Here is a 12,477-nt window from a genome sequence, read left to right on the forward strand (position 1 = left end):
ACGAGAGAGCTTAGCTTATTGGTGAGAGCTGGAGACCTGGGCTGTCACTCAGTTCCTGGTAACGGAGTCAATGACCCAGCAAGTCCTGCCTGGAGTAGCAGTGGAAGCTCACCCATGCCCTGTGATGTGAGCCATTTAACTGGTAAAACAATGAATGAGCAATGGGAAGCCATCAAAGAGATGGTTTGGGTGCAGACTAGATACATTCCAACAAGGGGGAAAAGAAGGGCACCCCATGCTGGAGCTCCCTGGATGACTAAAGATATAGAGGTTAGAATGAAACAGAACCAGGAGGCTTATATAACTGTGACGTTCATAATAATGTAGAGAACAAAGCTGAATATAGAAAGTGCAGGGGAGAATGGAAAGAGAAAATAAGCGGGTCAAAGAGAGTGTGAGAATAGATTCGCGGCTAACATAAAAGGAAACCAAGAGTGTTTTATTAATATATAAATACTAAAAGGATAGTGGGCCGATTAGGGAGCAAATAGGCGATCTTCTTGTGGAGGCAGAGGACAAGACGAAGGTACTAAATGAGCACTTTGCATCTGTCTTCACTAAAGAAGAGGATGTTGCCAATGTCACAGTAAAGGAGGAGATAGTAGAGAAATTGGATAGGATAAAAATAGCTAAAGAGAAGGTACTTAAAAGGTTGGCAGTCCTCAAAGTAGAAAAGATGGGATGAAAGTGCGTGTTGTAGAGAGGGCGAGTGCGTGCTGTAGAGAGGACGAGTGCGTGTTGTAGAGAGGGCGAGTGCGTGTTGTAGAGAGGACGAGTGCGTGTTGTAGAGAGGGCGAGTGCGTGTTGTAGAGAGGGCGAGTGCGTGTTGTAGAGAGGGCGAGTGCGTGTTGTAGAGAGGGCGAGTGCGTGCTGTAGAGAGGGCGAGTGCGTGTTGTAGAGAGGGCGAGTGCGTGTTGTAGAGAGGGCGAGTGCGTGTTGTAGAGAGGGCGAGTGCGTGTTGGGATTAGTAATCACAGAGGCCCATCTAAATTATAATACTCAAAATATGAGCGTGCTGCACGTAAAGAGTGTTTTAATAATGCTTTTAAGAAAACAAGTATTTACTTCGATATGAGAGATGGATGCCTCTGCTTCTCACACCAACTCTGGGCACTCTGCAGCAACGGATGGCCACTATTAGCTACTGCGCGCTGGATAATGTTTAAAGCCGTCAGCAGGCTGGCCAAGGTGAGCGAGGGCACGAGCACCCATGCACACGCTGAGAGGCTGCTACAAACATGATTCACCGCCATACAGTCCCGTTGGCATGTTGTGTAACAGCCGCACTGTGGGATTGTACGTGACTGTTTGAAACGTTTGGGCACGTGTTTGACGAGCCCCGCAAGCGCTCTGATCACCTGTCAGGAGGATGGCACAAGGTCGCGGCGCCAGGAAGAGGAATCGGCGTGACCGACCGGCAGAGAGCGTCGGTGCAAAGTGAGTGAGAGTTGTGGGTCTCTGTGAGGAGGCGGGCCCAGCTGTTGAGAATAATTCGCAAGAACTGAGTCAATGTTGGTTTCATAAAGAGGAGTAGGTTTGAAATGACGTCCGGTCGCGGATCCCCCAGTTTAGAGAGAGTGAGTGTGTATCCATTGTCCCATGGTCCCATTGTATACTGTCCACTGACTGGCCCCTGCTGGAGGTGGTACAGCCACATTGGATGGAAGTCATCCAGCTCGAAACTACAATTTCATGTCAGATTTATGCCAGTATGTTGTTAAATCTGGCATGAAAATCTCCATTTGTAAAAAACATTATATCTTTTTCTCTGCTCTGCAATGTCGCTTCCAAACAATGAGAGAGACAAGAAGTATCAGAATGACGAGCAGAAGGGAGAAGATGACCATGACTGTCGTGTACGAGGCTTGGGTGAGGGGCTTGGAGTAAGGCAGCTCCGCAGGAATCATGTTTGTAAGGTTCAGCATGTAACCAAGGGTCCACCCGGCATCACTTCCTTTAATCTGCAAACAAGAAAGAAAACAATTAGTAACTGGGACCCTGAAACAGAACCAGTCAGTAACTGAGACCCTGAGACAGAACCCGTCAGTAACTGGGTCCCTGAGACCGAACCCGTCAGTAACTGGGACCCTGAGACAGAACCCATCAGTAACTGGGTCCCTGAGACCGAACCCGTCAGTAACTGGGTCCCTGAGACCGAACCAGTCAGTAACTGGGTCCCTGAGACCGAACCCGTCAGTAACTGGGACCCTGAGATCGAACCCGTCAGTAACTGGGACCCTGAGATCGAACCCGTCAGTAACTGGGTCCCTGAGTCCTAACCCGTCAGTAACTGGGTCCCTGAGACCGAACCCGTCAGTAACTGGAACCCTGAGATCGAACCCGTCAGTAACTGGGACCCTGAGATCGAACCCGTCAGTAACTGAGACCCTGAGATCGAACCAGTCAGTAACTGGGACCCTGAGATCGAACCAGTCAGTAACTGGGACCCCGAAATCAAACCCGTCAGTAACTGGGACCCTGAGACAGAACCCGTCAGTAACTGGGACCCTGAGACAGAACCAGTCAGGAACTGGGACCCTGAGATCGAACCCGTCAGGAACTGGGACCCTGAGACAGAACCAGTCAGGAACTGGGACCCTGAGACAGAACCAGTCAGGAACTGGGACCCTGAGACAGAACCAGTCAGGAACTGGGACCCTGAGATAGAACCCGTCAGGAACTGGGACCCTGAGATCGAACTCGTCAGTAACTGGGACCCTGAGACAGATCCCGTCAGGAACTGGGACCCTGAGATCGAACCAGTCAGTAACTGGGACCCTGAGACAGATCCCGTCAGGAACTGGGACCCTGAGATCGAACCCGTCAGGAACTGGGACCCTGAGACAGAACCAGTCAGGAACTGGGACCCTGAGATCGAACCCGTCAGTAACTGGGACCCTGAGACAGATCCCGTCAGTAATGTAAAACAGATCATCAATTTGCTATCGTCCGTTTTCTGCAATTGCCCCAGAGTGATTTCACCCCCAGTAAGTTGGAAACATGGTGGTGGGGTGAAGGGAGGACGACATAGAGGGAATGCCAGAGTGAGCAGAATGGAGAGTTCTGGGGAAGGAATTATGGGGCCGGATGAGGTTACAGAGGTCGGGAAAGCTGAGGCTGGAAAGACCTTAAACACGAGGATAAGAATTCTAATTCTGAGGCTTTGGATTCAGCAGCTCAATATAAAATAAATAAGATTTGCAGATGATATCAAACTAGGAGGGACTGTGTAATCAGGAGTTAAAGGAGCTGGACAAAAAATGTAAGTGGACAGAATAATGGCAGTTAAAGTTTATCACAAACAAATGTAAATTACTGTACATCGGAAGGACAAATGGACGCGATGTACACTAGAACGGTGCGGAAATAGCTACGGATGAAGTTAAAAGAGACTTGGGGCTAAAAATGTGTTTGCTTAACGGCACCTGTTAGCGCTCCCCCCCCCCCACCCACCCATTCGTGCCCGAGAGGAGCACTAATGGGCCGCCAAGTGCTTGCTGCCCAAGCGCTGCGCTGTCAGTGCCTGCCACGAACTTCATTGCTGGTTTAGCGGCAAAGCGCTGTCATTTAGCGCTGCGCACTCCGGCGCCACCCGCTTGGGGACGTCCTGAGTGTGCAAAGCGATGTTAGTGGCACGATCCTGAACTTCACTCCTTTCACCTGCCGTAGCGCCTGACGCCGTCATCGACAGGGCGACAGGGAGAGCAGGCGTCCCGTGGAAGCTCCCGGGGCGATATTATAAAGCAGGAGCAGGTGGGTGGACGGTGTAAAATCTTTCAACAGTGCTATGATTTCTTACGGTCTAACATACTGCTGCTGAGGTTTCCAAAGTTCCCCTAAACTCGGTCCCATTTTTCAGCTGGTCCAGCTGACTTCCCCATTAGATGCTGGTCTCCTAGCGCCAGAACTTCATTATCCCTGCAGCGCTCCTGCCCGTAACGCTCTAGGATTAGCGCGGAACGCTTCCCTTAGCACGCCCCTCCCCTCCCCTCTTGGAATATCCCGGTTGAAGGCGGTAAAATTAGCGCCCAGGCAGTGTCACCGCCTCAAACCAGGCTATAATGAATTTTTAGCCCTTGGTGTCTTAAAGTATTGATGCACATTGTTGAACCAATGCAGAGCAGCAACTACATCGACAATAGAATGTTAAACTACCTAGTCAGAACAGTAGAGTACAAGTCAAAGGAAGCAATGCTCAAACTGTACAGGGCTCTGGTCAGACCCACCTTGAGCACTGGGTCTAGTTCTGGTCAGTCCCACATTGCAAACTCAGTCACTGAGATGTTCAAGTGCTGGAAGTGGTGCAGAGAAGATCCATGAGGATTATCCCCAATCTTAAGGAACTGAGTGATCAGGAAGGGTTGGAAATTGGGCTGCTCAGATTTGAAAGGAAACATCAAACAAGTAACATGGGGATATACAAGATCGTAAAAAGTAAATTGGACTATTACTTTAAATTGTCGGAGTAGGACGAGGGGTCAAAGGTTTAAACTAGTAAAAGGCAAATTTAGGACCGACAGTCGGGGAATTTCTTCCCAGATAGCGCAGCACAACCACAAACACTGGAATCATTTACGAACCAGTTGGATGCAGCAATAGGGAGACCTTGGGATCATTTTGCATTGATGAACTGAGATGGGATGACTGGCCTCCCTGATCGAAAATTATTTTGTGATGGGTGAGCGAGACATGGCGATGGTTAGGACACAGGCAGCAGAGTTTTACATGAACTGAAATTAATGGAGGATGGAAGGTGGGAGACCAGCCAGGAGAGCGCTGGAATAGTTGAGTCTGTAGGTACCAAAACCATGGATGAGGGTTTCAGCAGCAGATGGGCTGAGACGGGCGATATTACAGAAATGGAAATAGGAGGTCTTGGTGATGGAAAGAATATGAGATTGGAAGCTCAGCTTGGGGTCAAATTAGATGGCGAGATGGGAATGGTCTGGTTTATGCTGAGACAGTGGCTGGGGAGGGATGGGAACAGTGGCTCGGGTACAAACCTTTTTCATAAAGTTGATTGTGTTCCAATTACTGGAGGTAAAATTGTAGACGTTGTTCAGGAGGATGAGAATATAATGTCCAGAGAAGCAGTATTCACTCAGGTATTTCTCTTTAATCAGGTAAGTTTGTTGAATCTGTGAACAACAAGTTAATGTCAGGAGAAACCAGGCTCATGACTGCTGGGATTAATCCTCACACTTGTTCCTCATGTTCTACACTAGAAGGGGGTGTCAGAAATTAGGTTACCACCAGGTAACAGTTAAACTTTACAGTAATCTGGGGGCTTGTAGTTATAGCAGCACCAGGCAACACTCGCTGAGAGCTAAGCCGAGCGCCACCCTGCCCGTTAGCTGGAAGCCCGGACTGAAGCCTCCGGTACTCCCGTTGAAAGGCGGCAGAAAACGTAAAATAAGCAAATAGGAGGAATAAAAGAATGTAAAAGGGACAAAAAAGGAGGTAATGCTAAAAATATCAGAATGTAAAAGGTAGAGAGGAATAAAGAGAGACAGAGGCTGCGTTCCCGGGGTATGTGTACAGGTGGGCCCGGGTTAGTGTGGGGCGAGGAGCCATGCGGTCCCCGGGCATGACTGCCTTGTTGAAAGTTTGCATTGAGTGAGCTGCTGACCTTACTCTGCACAGAGTGATCAGTGCTGACAGATATACACAGGGCTAGATACTGTTGGACAACTACTAGTCTCACTTGGGGGAGTGGGACTGGCTGAAGTGCTCTTGCAGAGAGCCGGCACGGGCTCGATGGGACAAATGGCCTTCTGTGCTGTAACCATTCTATGATTCTATGTCCTCTTCAGCCCCGTGCATTGAGTTGAGGTTGGGGGTTTCCGCTCCTGTTCCCGTTATCCCGGGATGTTCCTGTCCTGGGTGGGGTATGAACAGAAAACTCCGGCCAATCCCTTGAGAAGGATTAGTTGTAATTGGGACCAGCTCATCTATTCATGTCTCATTGTAATCTTCTTCAGTCATAAATATTCACTTCCTGTGCTCAGCGAACACTTGAGATTCATTTCTGGGATATGGCTGGAGAAAGGGTGGCGATCGCCAAAAAAAACGGGTTCGCATCAAGAGGCTCACCGTTTTACGATGTTCCTCTCCCCAGTGCTGGGACAGTATAGCTCGATTAGCCTCATGGTAGTGAATCCAGCTTTTGCCCTCGGACTCAGCTCAGTCCAAAGGCAGGTGATGAATCGAGCGGACTCCTCGCTGAATTCTACCTTGTACAGCCAGCCTGTTAATCCTCTCCAAAACTATGGAGAGTGACAGCTAAGAGTTGCGACAGCCACATGCCCACGATTCAAGGCATAGGAAGTATCACCTGCTGTGATAAAGCTCGATCAGCAGTCAGTGCCTGCCCCTTGCTGCACCCTCTGATTGTGGACAGCTTGTGCTGCAGAACTTTCACACTGGGACAGCCGCAGCTCACACCTACCTCATCCCACGACCTCGAGCAGAATTTATCCAGTATCTGCTTCACTTTATCCGGATCATGAGGCCCTCCCTCTACCAGGTTAAAGAATTTCATCACAAAATAAAATGCAGAGAATGCCTGCGGGAAGAGGAGAGATGGAATGAGAAACGCCACAGAAACTTGGATTATTCTCCAGATAAAATTGTTCGGGTCACTGATGGGGCATTGTAGAGGCACTGGTCACTCACCAATGGGGCAGTGTAGATGCACCAGTCACTCACTGATGGGGCAGTGTAGAAGGACCAGTCGCTCACTGATGGGGCAGTGTAGAGGGACGGGTCACTGATGGGGCATTGTAGATGCACCGGTCACTCACTGATGGGGCAGTGTAGAGGCACCGGTCACTCACTGATGGGGCAGTGTAGAGGGACGCGTCACTCACTGACGGGGCAGTGTAGAGGCACCAGTCGCTGATGGGGCAGTGTAGAGGGACAGGTCACTGATGGGGCAGTGTAGAGGGACAGGTCACTGATGGGGCAGTGTAGATGCACCAGTCATTCACTGATGGGGCAGTGTAGAGGGACGCGTCACTCACTGACGGGGCAGTGTAGAGGGACGGGTCACTCACTGACGGGGCAGTGTAGAGGGACGGGTCACTCACTGACGGGGCAGTGTAGAGGGACGGGTCACTCACTGACGGGGCAGTGTAGAGGGACGGGTCACTCACTGACGGGGCAGTGTAGAGGGACGGGTCATTCACTGATGGGGCAGTGTAGAGGGACGCGTCACTCACTGACGGGGCAGTGTAGAGGGACGGGTCACTCACTGACGGGGCAGTGTAGAGGGACGGGTCACTCACTGACGGGGCAGTGTAGAGGGACGGGTCACTCACTGACGGGGCAGTGTAGAGGGACGGGTCACTCACTGACGGGGCAGTGTAGAGGGACGGGTCACTCACTGACGGGGCAGTGTAGAGGGACGGGTCACTCACTGACGGGGCAGTGTAGAGGGACGGGTCACTGATGGGGCAGTGTAGAGGGACGGGTCACTGATGGGGCAGTGTAGAGGGACGCGTCACTCACTGACGGGGCAGTGTAGAGGGACGGGTCACTCACTGACGGGGCAGTGTAGAGGGACGGGTCACTCACTGACGGGGCAGTGTAGAGGGACGGGTCATTCACTGATGGGGCAGTGTAGAGGGACGCGTCACTCACTGACGGGGCAGTGTAGAGGGACGGGTCACTCACTGACGGGGCAGTGTAGAGGGACGGGTCACTCACTGACGGGGCAGTGTAGAGGGACGGGTCACTCACTGACGGGGCAGTGTAGAGGGACGGGTCACTCACTGACGGGGCAGTGTAGAGGGACGGGTCACTGATGGGGCAGTGTAGAGGGACGCGTCACTCACTGACGGGGCAGTGTAGAGGGACGGGTCACTCACTGACGGGGCAGTGTAGAGGGACAGGTCACTGATGGGGCAGTCTAGAGGGATAGGTCACTGATGGGGCAGTGTAGAGGGACGGGTCACTGATGGGGCAGTGTAGAGGGACGGGTCACTGATGGGGCAGTGTAGAGGCACCAGTCACTCACTGATGGGGCAGTGTAGAGGGACGCGTCACTCACTGACGGAGCAGTGTAGAGGGACGGGTCACTCACTGACGGGGCAGTGTAGAGGCACCAGTCACTGATGGGGCAGTCTAGAGGGACAGATCACTGATGGGGCAGTGTAGAGGGACAGGTCACTGATGGGGCAGTGTAGAGGCACCGATCACAAAGTCGGTCAGTTTAGAATGAGGAAGCTTCAGGAAACACGCAAAATACTCACCCCAAAGCGCCCCTGAACCTCAGGCTGGTAAACCCCATCAAATGAGCAGCTGCTCCAGGTGCAAGACGTGAAGTTGAAGATGCTCCGAACATGGTTACTGCATTGGTCTGAGTCCCCTGTCCCAATCAGACTCACTGTTTGATGAGTTGTGCTGTGCTGGCCAGGTGTGCATGGACTGTTATAGAAAGCAGTCACATTGATGGATCTGGTGTAGCCTTTGTTAAAACAGGGGCTGAAAATGGTTCCATTGTCAGACACCTAAAAAAGGAAAAGGAGTAAATGTAAGCGAGGTGTTTAACACTCAGCCTGCACACTCGGTCTGGCTCCGCACTGTGTCCTTACACCAGAAATACAGCTCAATAACTGAGGGGTAACAAAGCCAGAGTAAACTCTGGAACTGGAGGGTGGGCTTTCGTTCAGCGAGACTTATTGAACCTATAGTCAGGCCGCTCTCTGCCTGTCTCACACCTCTGATATAACTTATAACAGAAGGAGTTAGGGCCAGCCAGGATATTCCTTGGAATTGTTGCATTAGCGGAGATGCACTGAGATGGAACTTCCATCGATGCACAGCCTGGTATCTGACCTCATCCCAGACTCCCAGTGTTAGGTCACTTAAAGACCAGCGACAGGGGATCAGACCTATAATGGAATTGCAGAGTCAATCATCCCTTGTTATTCTGTGTACCAGTACCGAGCTCTAACCCTTGTCATTACATGTATCAGTACCAATTAGCCTGACACTTTGTCAGACATTGAGCTAATGCAATGGTTAGCAAAGCTGCCCTTTGATACATGTGTGATTAGAACAGTATGGCTGTGAGCACTGTGTGTGTGAGCAGTCAGACACTAACCTTGCCTGTCCAGCGGCTGTGAGCTGCTCCCACAGCATAGGGTTTGCAGGTACTCTCTGTCAGGCAGGTGATTCTGTATTCTTTAGAATCATAGAATGGTTCCAGCATGGAAGGAGTCCATTCGGCCAGTCAAGCCCGTGCCAGCTCTCGGCAAGAGCACTTCAACCAGTCCCACTCCCCCGCCCTTCCTTCTACTTATCCAATTCCCTTTTGAAAGCCACGATTGAGTCTGCCCCCCGCCACCCTCTCAGGCACTGCATTTCAGATCCTAACACTCGCTGTGTAAAAAGTTTTTATTTTAATGTCGCCTTTGGTTCTTCTGCCAATCACCTTAAATCTGTGTCCTCTGGTTCTTGACCCTTCTGCCAATGGAACAGTTTCTCTCTCTCTCTACTCTGTCCAGACCCCTCATGATTTTGAACACCTCTATCAAATCTTCCCTCAACCTTCTCTGCTCTAAGGAGAACAACCCCAACTTCTCCAGTCTATCCACGTAACTGAAGTCCCTCATCCCTGGAATAATTCTCGTAAATTTTTTCTGCACCCTCTCGAAGGCCTTCACATCCTTCCTAAAGTGCGGTGCCCAGAATTGGACACAATACTCCAGTTGAGGCCGAACCAGTGTTTTATAAAGGTTCATCATCATTTCCACGCTTTTGTACTCGACGCCTCTATTCATGAAGCCCAGGATCCCGTAAGCTTTTTTAACCACTTTTTCCACCTGCCCTGTCACCTTCAAAGATTTGTGCACATTTACCTCAGGTCTCTCTGTTCATGCACCCCGTTTAGGATCGTACCATTTAGTTTATATTGCCTCTCCTCGGTCTTCCTACCAGAATGTATCACTTCGCACTTTCCTGCATTAAATTTCATCTGCCACGTGTCCGTCCATTTCACCAGCCTGTCTGTCTTCCTGAAGTCTATCACTATCCTCCTCACTGTTCACTATACTTCCCAATTTTGTGTCATCTGCAAATTTTGAAATTGTGTTCTGTACACCCACATCCAAGTCATTAATATATATTATGAAAAGCAGTGGTCCTAGAACCGACCTCTGGGGAACACTACTGTATACCTTCCTCCAGTCCGAAAAACAACCATTCACCACTATTCTCTGTTTCCTGTCATTAGCTAATTTTGTATCCATGCTGCCACTGTCCCTTTTATTCCATGGGCTTCATCTTTGCTGGCAAGCCTATTATGTGGCACTTTGTTGAACGCCTTTTGAAAATCCATATACACATCAACTGCATTGCCCTCATCAATCCTCTCTGTTGTCTCATCAAAAAACACAATCAAGTTGGTTAAATATGATTTGCCTTTAACAAATCCGTGCTGACTTTCCTTAATTAATCCACACTTATCCAAGTGACTGTTAATTTTGTCCCTGATTATTGTTTCTAAAAGCTTCCCCACTACCGAGGTTAAACTGACTGGCCTGTAGTTGCTGGGTTTATCTTTACACCCTTTTTAGAACAAGGGTGTTACATTTGTGATTCTCCAGTCCTCTGGCACCACCCCCGTTTCTAAGGAGGATTGGAAGATTATGTATGGCCAGTATCTCCGCGATTTCTTCCTTCATTTCCCTCAGCATTCTAGGATTAATGTGCAAAGTTAAAGCACATGGGATTGGGGGTAGTGTGCTGACGTGGATTGAGAACTGGTTGTCAGACAGGAAGCAAAGAGTAGGAGTAAACGGGTACTTTTCAGAATGGCAGGCAGTGACTAGTGGGGTGCCGCAAGGTTCTGTGCTGGGGCCCCAGCTGTTTACATTGTACATTAATGATTTAGACGAGGGGATTAAATGCAGTATCTCCAAATTTGCGGATGACACTAAGTTGGGTGGCATTGTGAGCTGCGAGGAGGATGCTATTAGGCTGCAGAGTGACTTGGATAGGTTAGGTGAGTGGGCAAATGCATGGCAGATGAAGTATAATGTGGATAAATGTGAGGTTATCCACTTTGGTGGTAAAAACAGAGAGACAGACTATTATCTGAATGGTGACAGATTAGGAAAAGGGAAGGTGCAACGAGACCTGGGTGTCATGGTACATCAGTCATTGAAGGTTAGCATGCAGGTACAGCAGGCGGTTAAGAAAGCAAATGGCATGTTGGCCTTCATAGCGAGGGGATTTGAATACAGGGGCAGGGAGGTGTTGCTACAGTTGTACAGGGCCTTGGTGAGGCCACACCTGGAGTATTGTGTACAGTTTTGGTCTCCTAACTTGAGGAAGGACATTCTTGCTATTGAGGGAGTGCAGCGAAGATTCACCAGACTGATTCCCGGGATGGCGGGACTGACCTATCAAGAAAGACTGGATCAACTGGGCTTGTATTCACTGGAGTTCAGAAGAATGAGAGGGGACCTCATAGAAACGTTTAAAATTCTGACGGGTTTAGACAGGTTAGATGCAGGAAGAATGTTCCCAATGTTGGGGAAGTCCAGAACCAGGGGTCACAGTCTGAGGATAAGGGGTAAGCCATTTAGGACCGAGATGAGGAGAAACTTCTTCACCCAGAGTGGTGAACCTGTGGAATTCTCTACCACAGAAAGTAGTTGAGGCCAATTCACTAAATATATTCAAAAGGGAGTTAGATGAAGTCCTTACTACTCGGGGGATCAAGGGTTATGGCGAGAAAGCAGGAAGGGGGTACTGAAGTTTCATGTTCAGCCATGAACTCATTGAATGGCGGTGCAGGCTAGAAGGGCTGAATGGCCTGCTCCTGCACCTATTTTCTATGTTTCTATGTTTCTATGCCTCCCATCTGGTCCAGGTGATTTATCTACTTTAAGTACAGCCAGTCTTTCTAATACCTCGTCTTTACCAATTCTTATCCCATCCATTATCTCCTCTACCTCCTCCTCCTTCCTTACATTCAGTTTTTCCAGTAGCAGTTTCAGAGCCTGATCCTTTCCGTAACACAGGTAGCTGTGTGTGTACATGTTGTAACTCTTCCCATACAGGCGGAAATGTAGAGAACTTTGCTCCGATTCAATCTTCCCATCAGGAACAAACGTGATCTGTGTGGAGGCACCCCCCAGGTCCATCGCCCCGAGTGTTTCAGGGTTTCCTTCCGCACTATCCTAATAAACAGGGAAGAGGGAGAGTGAGACCAGAAATCATTGAACAGACCCCATTACTGACACTTTCAGTACTTCATTCAAATTTTTCAACATGACGGATGTGCTGAATATTGCAAGCAAGTGTTCTTCCAACCTGCCTTCCCACAGCACACGCCACACAGGTAAGTCCTTTGTCTATTAACAGCACGAATCATTGGAATCACACACGCACGCACAGACAGACAGACAGACAGACAGACAGACAGACAGACAGACAGACAGACAGATAGACAGATAGACAGATAGA

At 49.6% G+C, this 12,477-nt stretch overlaps 1 protein-coding gene and 1 long non-coding RNA gene across 2 annotated transcripts in view; one reads left to right on the forward strand and one right to left on the reverse strand.

Annotated features, from left to right (window-relative positions):
* Nucleotides 1–1,016: 1,016 nt before the first annotated feature.
* Nucleotides 1,017–12,477, reverse strand: part of entpd1 (ectonucleoside triphosphate diphosphohydrolase 1) — a 96,563-nt gene continuing 85,102 nt past the window's right edge. Inside the window, exons 6-10 of the mRNA XM_070876347.1 lie at nt 11,982–12,191; nt 8,253–8,510; nt 6,449–6,565; nt 5,004–5,138; nt 1,017–1,961 (exon numbers count right to left, since the gene is read on the reverse strand). Of these exons, the coding sequence (XP_070732448.1) occupies nt 1,755–1,961; nt 5,004–5,138; nt 6,449–6,565; nt 8,253–8,510; nt 11,982–12,191 (927 nt within the window). The 3' untranslated portion in view covers nt 1,017–1,754. The remainder of the gene's footprint in view (nt 1,962–5,003; nt 5,139–6,448; nt 6,566–8,252; nt 8,511–11,981; nt 12,192–12,477) is intronic.
* Nucleotides 3,687–12,477, forward strand: part of LOC139260143 (uncharacterized) — a 73,664-nt gene continuing 64,873 nt past the window's right edge. Inside the window, exon 1 of the long non-coding RNA XR_011592723.1 lies at nt 3,687–3,753. This is a non-coding gene — a long non-coding RNA (uncharacterized lncRNA). The remainder of the gene's footprint in view (nt 3,754–12,477) is intronic.

The sequence above is a fragment of the Pristiophorus japonicus genome, chromosome 3 (genome assembly GCF_044704955.1).
Source record: "Pristiophorus japonicus isolate sPriJap1 chromosome 3, sPriJap1.hap1, whole genome shotgun sequence".
Taxonomy (NCBI): domain Eukaryota; kingdom Metazoa; phylum Chordata; class Chondrichthyes; family Pristiophoridae; genus Pristiophorus; species Pristiophorus japonicus.